This window comes from Panthera tigris, chromosome A3, assembly GCF_018350195.1.
Source record: "Panthera tigris isolate Pti1 chromosome A3, P.tigris_Pti1_mat1.1, whole genome shotgun sequence".
In the NCBI taxonomy this organism is placed as follows: Eukaryota; Metazoa; Chordata; class Mammalia; order Carnivora; family Felidae; genus Panthera; species Panthera tigris.
This window is the reverse complement of record NC_056662.1, coordinates 127670426-127686156: the sequence shown is the minus strand read 5'-3', so window position 1 is coordinate 127686156 and position 15731 is coordinate 127670426. Positions and strand designations below refer to the sequence as shown.

Below are 15731 nucleotides of genomic sequence, written 5' to 3'. Positions count from 1 at the left end.
TAGAAAGCAGGGGAGCCAGATTTGAAGGGTAACCTGACAGAATTCTCATTTAAGAGCAATGAATCTGGTGTGAAGTGTGGATCTGTTGAGAGGCAAACAGAAGAAAACCTTGTCAGGAGACTTATTTAAAAAAAAAAAAAAAAAAAAGACAGTGAAAATGTTAAAAACCAGTGCTGGGGCTGTGATGGCAGAAGTGCAGAAATGGAGGCAAGAGATATTTTAACAGGTTCCCAGGGCTTGGTGACGTTAAGCTAAGGCAATGCTTCCCCACTGTGTCCTCACTACAACTGCAGTGAATTGTGTGTCTCTTCCCCTGATGGACTACAAACCCTTAAATCCAGGTCGTCTAAGGCTTACTCCTCGCTTCACATGTAGCACCCAGGAAGAGTGTCTGGCACACAGCAGCAGCTTAATAAATATTTGTCAAAGAAGACAGAGAAGGAAAAAGGAGGAGAAAAGGAGGAGAAAAAGAAAAGGAAAAAGGATTCCTGGCTTGGTACAGCTAACAGTATCATTGACAATCTAGGGAACAGAGCCAAAGAACAGATTATAAGAAGGAGAAATAAGTTGATATAAACAAATAGGCAATGTTACATTTGCTTTTAAGTTATAATATATACTATTTGTCAAGACAACTCAACTCAAGAGTCCGTAAGAACTCTATTACTACCTTACCTACTAGCATATGTGGAATTATAAAATTATTAGAGCAATTCTGACATACTAACAGAATATTGCCATTCATATGAAAACTGAAAACGTTTTCCAAACATCTGATCTTTAATTTTCAGAACCGATGTGCATGGCCAAAAATGGCAAAAATGAGAAGGAAACTCACCCTGAGCCACTTACTGAGGGTGCATCTGACAAGGAGCTTAAGCATTTCTTTGGAGAAGTTGGGGAAAATCCTCAATATAACCAGTATTTTGTAGATTTCAAAACTATTCATGTCTTCCTTCTCCTAGCTTTCCTTCATTGTCGAGGATCTATTTTACCCTAATGTTACTTTAAGATAAAATACGTATACCATGTTCTTCCAACTAAATGAGAAAATGTAAGTGAAACCCTAAATACAGTAGCTGGCACAGAGTAAGGACACTATAAATATTTGTTGTCACCATCGCAACAACCACGATTACCATTGTTCTCATTCCTACAACTACTACACTAACTAACCCACCCAAGGTCAGACAGGTGGACCTGCAGGTCAAGTAAAACTACAAGTAGTCAAGTAGTTGCATTTATCTCCTAATTTAGCGTCCTCCTAATTCTTCTCTTCCTGTAAGGTTCCCTCTGCCTTTTCCTCCTGCTCCTGCAGAAAGAAACACGCCCCATGGCTACTCTTCTACACATCCTTCAGGCTGATTTCCAAAGTCACTTTTTCTTAACAATCCTGTCACACAGCCCCGGTTAAACTCGCACTCTGCTCTGTATTTTTCCTTCATCAGATTTGTCACAGTTTGTACTTCTATTTTGAGTGTCTATATACCTCATGAGGTACGGGACAGTGACTTTTTGCTCACAGTCATATCCCTAGTACCCCGCAAAATGGTTCATGTACATAAAGGATAGTAATTGGTGTTGAATACGTCACCAGAAGAATGAGTAAATTCCAACACTTGACTTATACATTTTTTTGCATTGAATTCAAAATAAAAGACTAGAGGTGCCTGGCTGGTTCAGTCAGTACAGCATGTGACTCTTGGATCTCGAGGTCATGATTTCAAGACCCACACTGAATGTAGAGATTAAGATTTTTAAAAAGTCAAAAAAAAAAAAAAAACAAAACAAAGATTAGGGACACAAATACTTTATCCCAAAACTCGCACAGACTTTTATTTTAAAAACAGCTTCAATTTCAAATCTCTTCAAAATGGTCCAAAATGGACTAAGCAAAACATTTTAAGACAGTAAGAGAAATCAGTTAAGATGTTTTAAAAGTATTTAATAAAGTCACAACAATCTTTGTTAATATTTAACATCTATTCTGACTTTTAAGAAATACTCTTAACTGTTGCAACTTTGAAACTTCCATTTTGTAAGTATTTTGGAAACTCTTACCTTGACATTTCCCAATAATGGATGTAAAATCATCTTTTGCGGACCTGCAAAATATGTGTAAAATTAAGCCAATAGTTTCACCATCACAACATATTTTGTCGCACTATGAAACCCCACAAAAATGATACAAGAGACAACTTGTCCGCACAACACCAAACCAGTCCTTCTCTCAGACATGGATTTGTGCTCAAACAAGTCCCTTTCGTTGGCGACATTTTCTCCCAACCTTATTTCACCAGAAATGGAGCTATACCTAGAATACGGCAATACAAGAATGAGATTAAGCATGGTCTTTTAATACAATAGAGACATTGGCCCCCTCCCCAAACATTCTGATTCAGCAAATACGGAATGGGATCCAAGAAACAACGTTTTTTTAAAGCTCCACAGATTGATTTTGGTCACGAGCCATGGTCTGTATCATATTACAAAGTTTAAATCACTTAAGAAAAAAGATCAGGGCACCTGGCTGGCTCAGTCGGGTAAGCATCTGATTTCTGATTTCGGCTCAGGTCATGATTTCATGGTCGTGAGTTCGAGCTCCACATCAGGCTCTGTGCTGGCAGTGTAGCTTCGGATCCTCTGTCTCCCTCTCTCTCTGCCCCTCCCCCGCTCTCTCTCAAAAATAAACATTTTAAGAGGAAAAAAAAAAGGTCTTGCTTTTAATAAATCAAATAGCTTTAATAAGTGACCATATTTGTTACCAGTGACCTATTTAAAATCTGTGATCTTGAAATATATGCCTAAGTAGTTTAATTATTATATGTTCAAAAATGAAAAGTTGGTAAACCATCTAGAAAATAATTTCATAACAATTATCTAAAACCTTAACGTCTACGGTCATTTGATCCATTGCCTCAATTTCTATAATGAAGTTATCTCTAGGAAATAATTACAGATACACACAGATCTCAAGGAAATTCATGGAGCCTAATTTATGAAAGAGAAAAACGTACCCAGTATAAGATTAGATTTTGCCAACTGCACTCAATGAAATATTATGCAATTACTATATGTGACATGGAAAGATGCTCATAATTTTCAAAACTTATCAAGAGAAGACATATCAAATAGAATGCAGAGTATTGTTAGACTAAGTATTACCCACACGTACACACACACACACACACACAGAAAAATTCCAAAGAACATACAACATTTGGCTGAACTGTAATTTGTAGTTCTTCTTTCTTGAATACTTAACTATTTTCTAATATTGGTAAAGTGACTAAGCATTACTTTTAAAACAAATTTTAAACACTAATATTTTTAGCTGTTTATTAAGATACTGTATTATGACAAAAGCCAATTCTAAATATGTTAATAAACTTCCTCAAGAAATTGACTATTCAGCCTCCACACGGAAGACAGAAGAACATGGTCTTTGAAGTGAAGCTGACCTGATTTCAGCTCTATCTGGGTAAGCTGGACAAAATATTTAATAGGAGTTTCATCTTCCTCTCAACAAAATGGGATGGGTAATATCACCTTCATTGCTTAGGGAAGGATTAAAGAAGACATTATGCATAAATTAGCACAAACTAGACCTAAGTCAGTGTTCATTTCTTTCATCCTTAATACAGATCATCACAAATAATAATTGCTCTTTCGCTGAGAAAGGTGAAGGAGAGAGACATAAATTTGGTTTTGTCAAAACTTCGCAAATGTATTCACTTAAGCAAATTTGGGGGCGGGTGCCTTTTTTAGAAGAGTCCCTTATTTTAATGCTTTTTACTGGGTTCTGTGATGGTTCCTTATTCCCATATTTATAACAGCCCATAATCATAAGAAATTGTTACTTCGCTATTTAGGAAAAAAGGAAACACACGTTAGCCACATAATACCTACTTACTGCCAAATTACAGATTAAAGTAGCAATTCACAACAAGTCACTTTTCATCCACGGGAGCCCCGCACACAAGCAGGTTAGGTGTGCCAGATAAGAGCAAGTGACTGGGGCCACCTGCCGCTCACCACACACACACACACACACACACACACACACACACAGCGGCCCTAGTCCGATCTTACAAAAGGCAGGGCTCTCTCTAAACTAAAACTAACATGTGTTTCAGCTTTCCATCTTTTTCCCTGCCATTTGCTATTTATGACTGCTTCCAAGTAACGAATAAGGACCCCGGACACTAGAGTTACCACTCATAGTCTAATACAAACAGTATTTCCCGAACGCCAGCGGCCTACTCCTATCACGACGGCGCCAATCTTGCATCGGACGTGTTCTTCGCACCGGAGTACAAAATACACGTGGAAGAGCAAGAAGAAAGGTCTTAAGTATTCAGGTTCGGCCACCGTTCACAGGGTTTACTTTGAGGATCTACCCCACCCCTTTTTCTTGAATGATGACTCCACATCTTCGCTCAGACTCTCCTTTCAGGTCCCTACAAACTGTGTGTGTCTGTTGATTCAGCAGAAGGAAAAGACTGCCAAGGCTGAGCAGTCAGCGGACTATACCCGGTGAGGCACTCCCCGCGTCTGCTGCCTCTGTCCCACTCGCAAACACCTTACTTATTCAGCAAACATCAACGAAGCACCGATTATGTTCAAGGAAACATCCAGTGCTCGGGAAAACAGACAGGGCCTGCTTCCAAGACACACAGTGGCCTCGCAGACACCAGAGCCCATTCACACTGAATTTTGAGGTAAAGGACAACCCTGGGGTTGTGCAAAGCAGCGGTGCTAACTAGACCAGGGGAAACCCACGTGTAAAAATACAAGCATACATGGCTAAACAACGTGACCAAAAGGTAGTATACATTCCTGGATAAGAGCAGGAAGACCAAAGCTGGGACAGCAGACTTCAAATCCTCAAGAAAGAAATTTAACCATTTGTGTCAGCTTCCTCATTTCTAAAATGGAGAAAAATAGCAAAAGCTACCTCACGGGGCTTCTGCAAGGATGAAATGAATTAACACCTGTGAAGTACTTGCAAGGGTGCCCAACGTCATTGGTGTTATCTTATCACAAAGTACAGTACTGTGTTGATTATTTCAGGAGCGTAAAGGGGAGGATCCATAGGGAGTATGTTCCTGAAAGGCTTCCTGGTGGAATTCGTGCTCTACCACGTAAGAGTCCCCAGATACACTAATGTGACCAAAAGCTTTTGCAAATTACAGACCAGATGGCCAAGATTTCGATGAGCATCACTTCAGCTGCCTGGAAATCCTCCCTCAGCCCCTCATCTCGATCACCACCTACGTGAATGAATTCCTAGAGTTGGACGTATGTACAAGTTTTATAAATATTTTACACTCTACCAATCCAGTAGCAAATCCTTTTATAAAAACAAATGATTTTTTTCTTCCTTTCTTCAAAAATGTTATCACCAAGTTCTAGAGACCCCCGGTCAAACTCCTCTTCACTGGCCCAAATATCAATCCCATCCCCACACGCACATTCTGACCCTAACACCTAAAATCATTCCACGGATGTTCTCATTTCACGGGAGAAAGATGGAGGTTTTGACAACTAACCGCTGTTTTTGTACAGTCACACCACAAGTACACATCTCAGACAGATTTCACGTCACTACAGCACACGGAGAGCAAGTGCGAACCCATTTCTACCAGCAGTGCCAAGTTCAAAACTGTGCCAGCTTGACGCTCACTGATGCTGTGAAAAGAAGAAGGGTCTGTTTTTTAAAGCCATGCCAAATTAAACAATGCAGTTTTTTTTAATGTTTCTTTCTCGGGGGGCAGGGGGGGGAGAGGGAGAGATGGAGAGGGGGAGGAGGAGGGGGAGGGGAGAGTGCACACACGCGCACAAGCGGGGGAGGGGGAGGGAGAGAGAGAGAGAGAGAGAGAGACAGACAGAATCTGAAGTGGGCTGCAGGCCCTGAACTGTCAGCACAGAGCCCCACGTGGGGCTTGAACCCACGAACCATGAGATCATGACCTGAGCCGAGGTCTGGTGCTTAACCGACTGAGCCACCCAGGCGCCCCAAACAATGTAGTTCTGAAAGCCTGTCATTAGTGCCAATCCTCTCCATCCTGAGGATTTCAAGAGGGATCACAAAACAAAGCTTCCCCATCTGAAGTCAATGCCCCAATGGGGGCAAGCCCTCTGTCCACTCCCCAAAAAGGTGAGGGGTCCAGTTCTGTTTGAATAACTGGAAAAAGAAAGAAACTGCACAAAAAGCTAGCACCAGGGTGGGAACAACTGAATGCACGTTATACTATGTTTAATCAAAAATAATGAAGTATCGGTAAAAAGTTTTGACCGATATCCTAAAATTTTGATCTCCTTACTTATTTTTTGAAAACCAGGGGGCGCCTGGGTGGCGTAGTCGGTTGAGCGTCCGACTTCAGCCGGGTCACGATCTCACGGTCCGTGAGTTCGAGCCCCGCGTCAGGCTCTGGGCTGATGGCTCGGAGCCTGGAGCCTGTTTCCGATTCTGTGTATCCCTCTCTCTCTGCCCCTCCCCCGTTCATGCTCTGTCTCTCTCTGTCCCAAAAATAAATAAAAAACATTGAAAAAAAAAAAAATTTAAAAAAAAAAAAAAAGAAAACCAAGAGTCAGGCCTTGCCTGCAGAAAGAAGTAGCCTCGAATTTTAGAAGTTCAACACATTTAGTCTGCTAGTGCTAATTTCCAAAAAAAAAAAAAAAAAAAATTAACTAGTTTTCCTGAGTTACTTTCTGTTGTTGCTACTTCTTTCACAACTGATATATTACTTAAAAATAAAGTACATGAAAAGCTCAGCTTAGAGAAGACTTTCAGATGTGTACATAATACCGACGAATGTCTCAAAAGGACAGAGACTATCACTGGTCTCAAGTAATACGTACTCTTCGTCTTGCAGACTCATGTTCCACGTACAGCTTTAGGCCAACAGAGCAAGGCGGCCCCTACTTTTTCAATACCTTCTTGAGCATCTGTTTTAGTGGACTTAGCAGTGACCAGTCAACCAAGAGTGACTCCCAGAGTTCTGAAGATGTGCCTGGTCTACTGAAAAAGTACAACTGCCCAGGGGAGAAGAGAGGGATCTGGGGAAGTAGACCATGTGACTCTAACAAAGCGTCCTTTGTCCTGTAATTGGCAGAAGTTGCCGTTTGACACCAACCCACAAAATTATGGGAGTTAAGAGCAAAAGCCCTTTAAATAAGCCCTTCAAAAAATTTAGTTCCCATAAATGAAGGAAAATTTTCTCAAGGGAAAATTCTGAATAGGAGTAATATTAACAATTACCTGATCTCCACACACTGATCTTGAACAGCAGCCAAAATTTTTCCATTGCTTTCATAGAGAGGGGGAAAAAAAAAAATTACGTGAATATTTGTAGCCGTCTTCAAAGATGAAATTATTCTAAGAAGTTAAAAATTTTTTTTTATCTTTTTCACACCTTCAATTATCCAACTTTTGACCTCAAAATTAAACGAGCATAAAAGGTACCAAAGTGTGCACAAAGTGATTCAATACAGCGGAATTCATTGAAGAGACACAAATAATATGTAACAAATAATATGTAAAAGGAATTTATATACAATAAAAAACAAACAAGAATGCAAGACAAAAGGACCCCAATATCCATAACGAAACTGAAGTGCTAACCCCACTAAAGAAAACTGTATCAATTTTTAATACCTTACCTTGCAAGTACCAAATGCCAATGTATCTGTTTATTAACCAAGCGAACCAGTCCATCAGGGAGCAAAAAAGGCACAGGGCTGAAACAACACATTAACTAACTTAAAATCTAATCAGAAAAAATACATATAAGTAGATAAATGTTATAAAAAGCATACAGATCTATATAACAAGAGAGGATTTTTTTTTCCATTAAAATATAAAATTCGAATATGGGCAAACCTAAAACCCAAAGTTACTAATTGCTTATCTGAAACTTCTGACCAGATACATAACTCTTTTTCCAGAAGAACATGGTGGTATATTCAAAAGTATAAATGTTACAAGCTTTCTAAGGAAAGGTTGTGGAGGATGCCAGTAACATAGCAGAGGTGAGCTTGTAAGAAACCCTTCCTTCTATGCTTGCCTAGAAATTCTGACTCAACGGTAACAAATTTCGTAAGAAAGAAAGAGAAATCTCCAAGCACTAGAAATGAAAAAGGAACTTAAAGTTAGAATTGGCTACAGGTATGAAATCAGGAGGGAACACCTGGGACAGAAAATGAGCCGCGGGGCACAGGGAGAACAGGAGTTGGAAGGGAGACTCCTGCAAAGGCCAGCACCCATCAGAGACTGCACTGAGTGACGGAAGAGCCTGAGCCTACCCAGGGCCCCGGGGGAGGGGGGGAGGGTGTTCTAGAAGCTCATCTCAGTCTAGAATTTGGTCTGTGGGGGCATGGGAATGAACTCCCCTGTGAAAAAACAAAACCCCAAGCCTTTACTACATGCAAGATCAGACCGCAATGTCAAATTCACTCAAGTGGTGCAAGAGTAGCTAAGCGGAAACTCATACTAACATCATTCACAAAAGACAGGAGGGAAGGATCCACCGTGGGTGCGTGAGCAGATACAACAAAGCAAGAGTGACACGGGAGGAGATCAAGACAATAGGTGGAAAAGAAGAATAAAGAAAACAAGCTAGTGAAAGAAAAAAAACAAAAAGAACAAAACAAAAATTGTGTAAAATAGAAAACAAAAAAAGTAGGCTAAAAAGATAATTAAAATATATCGGTGGGCGCCTGGGTGGCTCAGTCTTTAAGCATCTGACTTCTGCTCAGGTCATGATCTCACGGTTTGTGAGTTCAAATCCCACATGGGATGATGAGCTGAAGCCGCTTCTCTCTCGCTCTCCTCATTCTCTCTCTCTCCCCTCACTCACTTGCGCCTTCTTTCAAAAAAAATTTTTAAAAAACAAGATAAAATGACAATACTTGTTTTAGATAAATAAATAAAATATGTCAGTAATGGGGCTCCTGGTGGCTTAGAACCCACTTGGGATCCTCTCTCTACCTGTCTCTCTGTCCCTCCCCCACTCGCACACACTCTCTCGCTCTCTCTCAAAATAAATAAACTTTAAAACCAGTTAAAAAAATATATATACATATATATCAGTACTATATGTTCAGTGTACTTGCATTCATTTCTAAAACACAAAATATTTAATACCATGGTAGTTACAGAAATACCATAACAAAGATAGGAAACACGCATGTGAGTGATAACATCAACAGATGGAAGAGAAGAATATCCATCCTCCCAAGGGAAGGGGGGAGGGGGCACCTCAAGTTGTAACATTTTGCACAAAGAGAGAGAAGGCGATCTGGAGCAAACAACTGCCTAAATCACACGTAGGCATATGTGCCTACACAAGTAGATAATATAATAAACCTGTTATAACTTACAGTATCTATAATTCTGTTTGTAATATTTCATACTTAAAAGAGAAAAAAAAAAACTTTAAAAGAAAAAGCCACTTGAAACAAATATTGGCCCCAAAACCTTTAGTTTTAATTACCATAAACTGAAAGAGCAAAAACTGAACTTTTTTCAGTTAACTTCACGTTACTTATGAAAGTAACAAAACATATCCTCCAGAAGATTAGACAATCGCTTCAAGGTGCACTGGCCTATACTGGATATTTTCTGCCCACACTTCCCAAAGATGTTCAGGACTAGCAAGCTAGATCACCCAGTGAGCTCAGGAAAAAATAGCCTACTTCTAAACTCCTCTCCCATCCTTGCCCCTCCCTCCACTCTCATCTCTTTACCCTATCATACTCCACACCCCCTAAAAAACAAGATTAAATTTACACACACACACAAAGCATAAAAACATCAGAGCTAATCCTAGAGAAGAGCTAAAGGTCTCTTTATCTCTGGAGCGGTTAAGATTAAATATCCTTAAGGAAAAAAAAAAAAATCTGTGTTAAATAAATCTATAAAACAATCCCTATATACCTATCTAAGAGCAGAACTGTATCATTTGTCAGAATGATCATTTGTTTCTTTTAAGGCTGAAAACTTGCACCATTCCTAAAACATCCTTAACACTAAAAAGAACGAAAAAGTCCCCAAGAACAGAAACATAAAGGACCCCCTGCCCCCCCCATGCACAGCAACTGAATACTGATCACAAGAGTTGTTGATCCAGTAAAAAGCAAAATTGTTCTTAAAAAGATCCCCAAGCTACAGACACATCATGTGGGCATTCAAGATAAGGCTGAGAATACTCAGAGAAGCAGAAGTCATCCTGAGATATTCTTAATAAGGACTAAGGAACAAAAATTACCCTAAGTCAACTGAGCTACCTTGTCACTATATCAAATGTTTGAGAAGGTCTATTTTATTCACCGGAACATCAGCATCTGTATCACAATCTGGGATTCAATTCTGAAAACTCAAATCATAAATAAGATAATATTTGTATTTGACATTCATACTATTCTCTGAAGCGACACTCACCTGTACCAGATGTATTGGCGTAAAAATAATAAACGATCTGTAATAAAAATAGCAAAACCAAATGTGAATCAGCTATTCTTTAGGAATCACTTTCACAATAGCTTCATCGACAATAAACCTAAAACATACTGCTGAGTCATTACAAAATATGTAGAACAAAATTCTTAAAATAAGGGAATATAATCTAATACGCACTGTAACTTTTATAAGATCATGTACTTTTTTATATTAAGGCCCAAGTTTTTGTTCCTCAAAACTTTGAAGGATTTTCTAACAGTATAAAAAAAGTAAAGGTGGTCTGAGATGTAAATTTCACCTAACAGGCTTTAATAAAACCATACAGAAGTCACAGTAACCACCCTTTAAAACCAAAATAGTTGTACAAAAATTAAGATACTATTATATTTTGTAGCAAAGATTTTAAAAAATAATACCTAAAATGCAGAAGTCAAGCAGACACAAATCTCTAACACACTGAAAATAAAGGGACACCTCACTTAAGTCGAGTCAGGAGGCCAGAAGGGAGAGCAGTACCACTTGACATTAACCACAAGAAGAAGCATCAGACCTCAACAGAAGAGTCATCAACAAGAAAATATCCTGTTACAGGCCCCAACAAGGAAGAGAGGTACTGTCACATTGCCAATAAGAAATCGACTACCTCTGCAATTCGGGCAATGAGAAACCATCATCACCCAGAACGCTTTTCTCCAATGGCTTTTTAGTTCAAAACAACTTCTCACAACTTCTTCCTCCTCCAGAAAATAACGTTCCCCTCCTCTGTTGAACTTGGCTGTAGTTTTGCTGTAACTTGCATGCCCTGAATTGCAATTCTGTTATTCCTGAATAAACCCATTTTTACTGGTAAAATAACTGACAGTTTTATTTTTAAGGTTAACTATCCTATTGACAAATAATGTTTTATATGATCCTATCAAAATGTGTATGTGTGGCAGCACCTGAGTCGCTCAGTCAGTTGAGCGTCCGACTCTGGATTTCGGCTCAGGTCATGATCTCACAGTTTGTGAGATCGAGCCCCACATCAGGCTCTGTGCAGACACTGTGGAATCTGCTTGGGCTTCCCTCTCTCTCGCTCTGTCTCTCTCTCTCTCTCTCTCTCTCTCTCTCTCTCTCTCTCTCTGTCTCTCCACTGCTTACACACACCCCCTTTCTCAAAATAAATAAGCATTAAAAAAACTAAAAAAAAAATAAAACGTGTATGTGTGTGTGAACATGTAGATGTGTATCAATGAAAAAAGATCTGAAGGGCAACAGGTTTTCTCTGGGTGGTAAAATGAGAAATTGTTCATTCAAGTTTGTGGTTTTCCATATTCTCTAAATTTCTCTAAATGAATTTTATCACCTGGGTACATTTTCCAAATTTTCAAAATTTCAAAACATTAGTCACAATGAAAACTGAAAATGCTAGCGCTTGTATCAGAAAATAATCTTTATCAGGAGATAAAATAGTTAATTTCAAGTACTCGACTCCTTTGAAACTGAATCTTCTCTGTGTAAGTAGCTCAAATTCACCAGCGTTATGAGGATGAGCTTTGGAGGCAGAAAGACATGCAAATTCCAAATGAATAATCCTGGGCAAGTTTCCTCATCTAAAAACACGAAGTCATAACAGTACCTACCTTGCTGGTGTGGTAAAGGACTGTATCAATAAATGTACATAAAGTCCCCATAGCACCAGCTTAGCAACAAATGCTGAAGACTTGCTCTGATACCGTGAGCTCGTATGTATAGGTAAACTCTGTCAGCAGTTACATGAATGCTCTGGTTGATAAAATATTTAATCTGAAGAACTCTGGCCAGATGTAGCAGAAATATCGTGTAAACCACTTAAAACAGCTGGTCATTGTCTTTTCACTTTCAATGTCTAGACTCTCTGGGACCCATACTGGATTTGATTTTCTTCATTTCTTCTAGAATACATTCATAAGGGTTAAAGTTAAGCCATATTTTAGCTCTCAACTGCATTAAAAATGTGTGTATGCACACATATATCGGCATATACACCTATATACCCATACATCATACGTAATTAATACGCATACATATAAAAAATTAAATTCAGGTAACATGTATGCTATTCACTTTTATCAGGCTTTCCGTTATAAGTCTAAAGAACATTTTTAAAACTCCTAAAGTTTCAAAAACAATAAAGTTACAAATGAAATGGGAAAAAAATCATCTGCTCTTATCATTATATAGAGAAAAATAAATAAGCTACATTACCTCTAATTGCTTTGGTGATGATAAAGTATGCACCATGTTTTCGGTTGCCTCTAGACTGCAATTGGAAAAAAAAATGTATTACGTTTGAGAATTTTCTTGTGATACTTACACAACATGTAAAATTATATTCTTTTGCTAATGCTCAGTACAGGGTACAGCTACCAGTATTTAAAAACTACTATTCAGAGACAAAAGAAGGAAAAGCAGGACTGAAAACAGTGAGAGCAAAACTGAGCACAGTGGAGTTATAGGCATTTGTCAGCACAAACTTTGCTAGGGAATACAAAGATTCAAGATGGAAAGTCAAATACCAAACATCACGTAATTAATTTCTCTTTAACATTTATACATTTTTGAAAGACAGAGACAGAGCATGAGTTGGGGAAGGGCAGAGAGCGAGGGAAACACAGAATCTGAAGCAGGCTCCAGGCTCCAGGCTCCGACTCGTCAGCACAGAGCCCGATGAAGGGCTCAAACTCAGACTGCAAGATCATGACCTGAGCTGAAGTCGGACCTTTAACCAACTGAGCCACCCAAGTGCCCCTCAAACACCAAACATCAAAACACCAGCCCAAGACCATACTAGTTGCCAGTCCAGCACGGGCTATTTGGGTGGGTTACAGTGGCCTAAGTTTTGCTTGGAAAAGTGGTCATACGGATTAATAAACTCGTATCTTGGAGGCAAGCTTATTATTTGTTGCAGGCCCACAGAGGAAATCCCACTAACACACGGATATACAATTGCTGTAGTAAATAGTTCCTTAAGTATAGACTAAACCGAGTAGGGTAAACAATAGCAGAAGCAACAAATAATGAATAAAACGCACTCATGTACTGTTAAGGAAGGAGCAGTAAGGGCAGACAGATAGGTCTTAAAAGCACAGAAAAATGATTCCATTCCACAAACATGAACCGATTATCCGCTTTGCAGTTAAGACACAATTTGGTCCCGGGGAGGGTTATAAAGATGAATCAGATGCAATTGCCCTTCCAAGAGCTTGAAGTTAGACAGCTGAAATCAATAGAACCAAAAAAAAAAAAAAAAAAGTGCTCAGAGGTTTCAATGGAAGCTGATACTGTGCTTCTTTTTTTAATCAATTTAAAATGTTAAGCATTCTGAAACATTCCTGTAATTAACCACTGGGTGCTACGCAGTGAAAACCAGTATTTGTTCAACCAATAGCAGCAGCAACAACATCCTAGCTGCAGGACCTACAATATTCACTTTGTTCAAGACAAACATCAACTAAGTAAATACTGTACTCGAAAAACAGTAGTATGTATGCAGATCTCTGCCAGCCTAAAAAATACATTATTCAAGACAAGCAGAAACTGCAAGGGGGAAGGAGGTTAAAGAAAAACTACAAACTTTATAAGAAAATGAGTAGTTTCTCTAGTAAAGAAACACCCAGGAAAGGTGTGAAAAAAGAATTCATATGGTGGGACTGCCTGATTTTAATAAAAGTCCTTTTGGCCCTTGCTGCATCCTCTGAGTCGAAAACAATGACTGGCACAAGTTAGGCACTCAAAAAATGTGTTGAATAAATGTGGGTTCCTGGCCCCTACTATTCACCTTGCGCTGAGAGGCCCCTCTCTAAGGAATGACTGCAGACCCTAAGGTCCAATGCAGGTTACCAACCTCTAGAACCCCTTCTTTAGCAGGAAACCTAACTGCGGATCAGCACCTCCTCACTTTTCCCTCTGGCAGCATTCTGTTCACACCACCAGCACAGCGCAATTACGCTAAGTGATGAAAAATGTTTACTGGACTGGCCCCAGTCTAGACTGCAGGCACCACAAAAGTTATTCACCTTCCTACGCCCAGCGCCCAACACAGTATTTGGGACATGGACGGACATACAAGCACACTAAATGCTTCTTTACTGAAGTACACAAGAATGGGCGCAATTCAGCCCCAAGGAGGAGTAAAGGTTTCAGTGGCGGCCCTCCAGCTGCTGAGATGACTGTAGGGTCCTGGAAAGTTCTCCCGCTGCAGATGAGGCTCAGCCCTGGTCAGCTCTTGCCTCGCCTTCCTGAAAGGACCACCCAGAGTCCAGACAGCAGAAGGACCCTGGAGTCCCAACGCTGTGCCTCCCCTCCAAATACAATGAAACTGAGACCCAGAGCCCGAGGTTCTATCCCGACAACAGAATTGGGAGCCCAGGAGGGATCTCAGGTACCCCTGCTTTAGCGGAACCAGACCCCAGCTAGCCCGCGGTGCCGTTGCCAAGGCGACGGTACAAGCGGCGGAACCTTGCTCCCCCTCCCACCCGGCTCCACTCCCCTACGTGGCTCCAGTTTACGTGGCTCTGCCCGGACAGCGTCCGCGCCATGCTGGCCGCAGCTCTGGAGGGGCCTGGTTCACCTGCACTTCTGTCTCCGAGGGCCACTCGGTGTTGACCAACAAGTCATAGAGAATCGTCTCCTCCTCAGCCTCCGCGGTGCCTGGATTCACCGCCGGCGCTGACTCGGAGGCCGCCATGTTCGCGGGGCAACTGAGCCACCGGGCCAGGGCCACTACGGCATCCCGCCAAGGACAAGCTTCCTGCACCGCGGCTGCTTAAGACTCCCTGGGAGGGGTGGAGTTAGCTGGGCGTGGAGCTGGGCGTGGAAAGGAAGTGCTAGATTAACCCTTTAATGAATAGGAAGGACGGTGACTTTGGCTTGTCTGGAGTACGATTTAGGTCCTGGTCCCGGTGCACTGCTTCTTTATTAATCTGCGTCAGATGCGCCAAGTCTGAGCCCCTCGTATCCAGCCAGCTTCTATAAAACAAAAATGGTGAAAGTATCTTCCTAAGATGCTAACATTCATTTGCGTATTTGTTGGCAAATGCATAGAAAGAGTGCAAACTGTTTTTTTTTTAATAAACACCAAAAATGATGCAACTCGGTAGATACTAAGCCAATGATTGCTGTCAGACGAATAATGCTATAGGAGCTCAGAAAAGGCAACAAAGTTCAGAGAGTCTGGAGCGGCTTCCCGGAGGAAGTGGAGCTTGTCCTGGGTCTTTAATATTAGGCAGAATTAAGAAGGTTTGGGGAG

The 15731-nt window shown here is 40.5% G+C and overlaps 1 protein-coding gene across 4 annotated transcripts in view; it reads right to left on the bottom strand.

Annotated features, from left to right (window-relative positions):
* NBAS (NBAS subunit of NRZ tethering complex) overlaps window positions 1-15236 on the bottom strand; it is a 328450-nt gene extending 313214 nt beyond the window's left edge. For 2 of the 4 annotated variants that reach the window (XM_042982471.1, XM_042982472.1), the window contains exons 1-7: window positions 15054-15236; window positions 12689-12743; window positions 11188-11286; window positions 10445-10481; window positions 7666-7743; window positions 7265-7312; window positions 2062-2105 (exon numbers count right to left, since the gene is read on the bottom strand). In XM_042982471.1, coding sequence (XP_042838405.1) covers window positions 2062-2105; window positions 7265-7312; window positions 7666-7743; window positions 10445-10481; window positions 11188-11286; window positions 12689-12743; window positions 15054-15170 — 478 coding nt within the window. In that variant the 5' untranslated portion in view covers window positions 15171-15236. Of the gene's footprint in view, window positions 1-2061; window positions 2106-7264; window positions 7313-7665; window positions 7744-10444; window positions 10482-11187; window positions 11287-12688; window positions 12744-14499; window positions 14716-15053 lie in introns of those variants that run through there. The other 2 variants (XM_007080697.3, XM_042982473.1) reach the window with 2 other exon arrangements.
* Window positions 15237-15731: the final 495 nt, after the last annotated feature.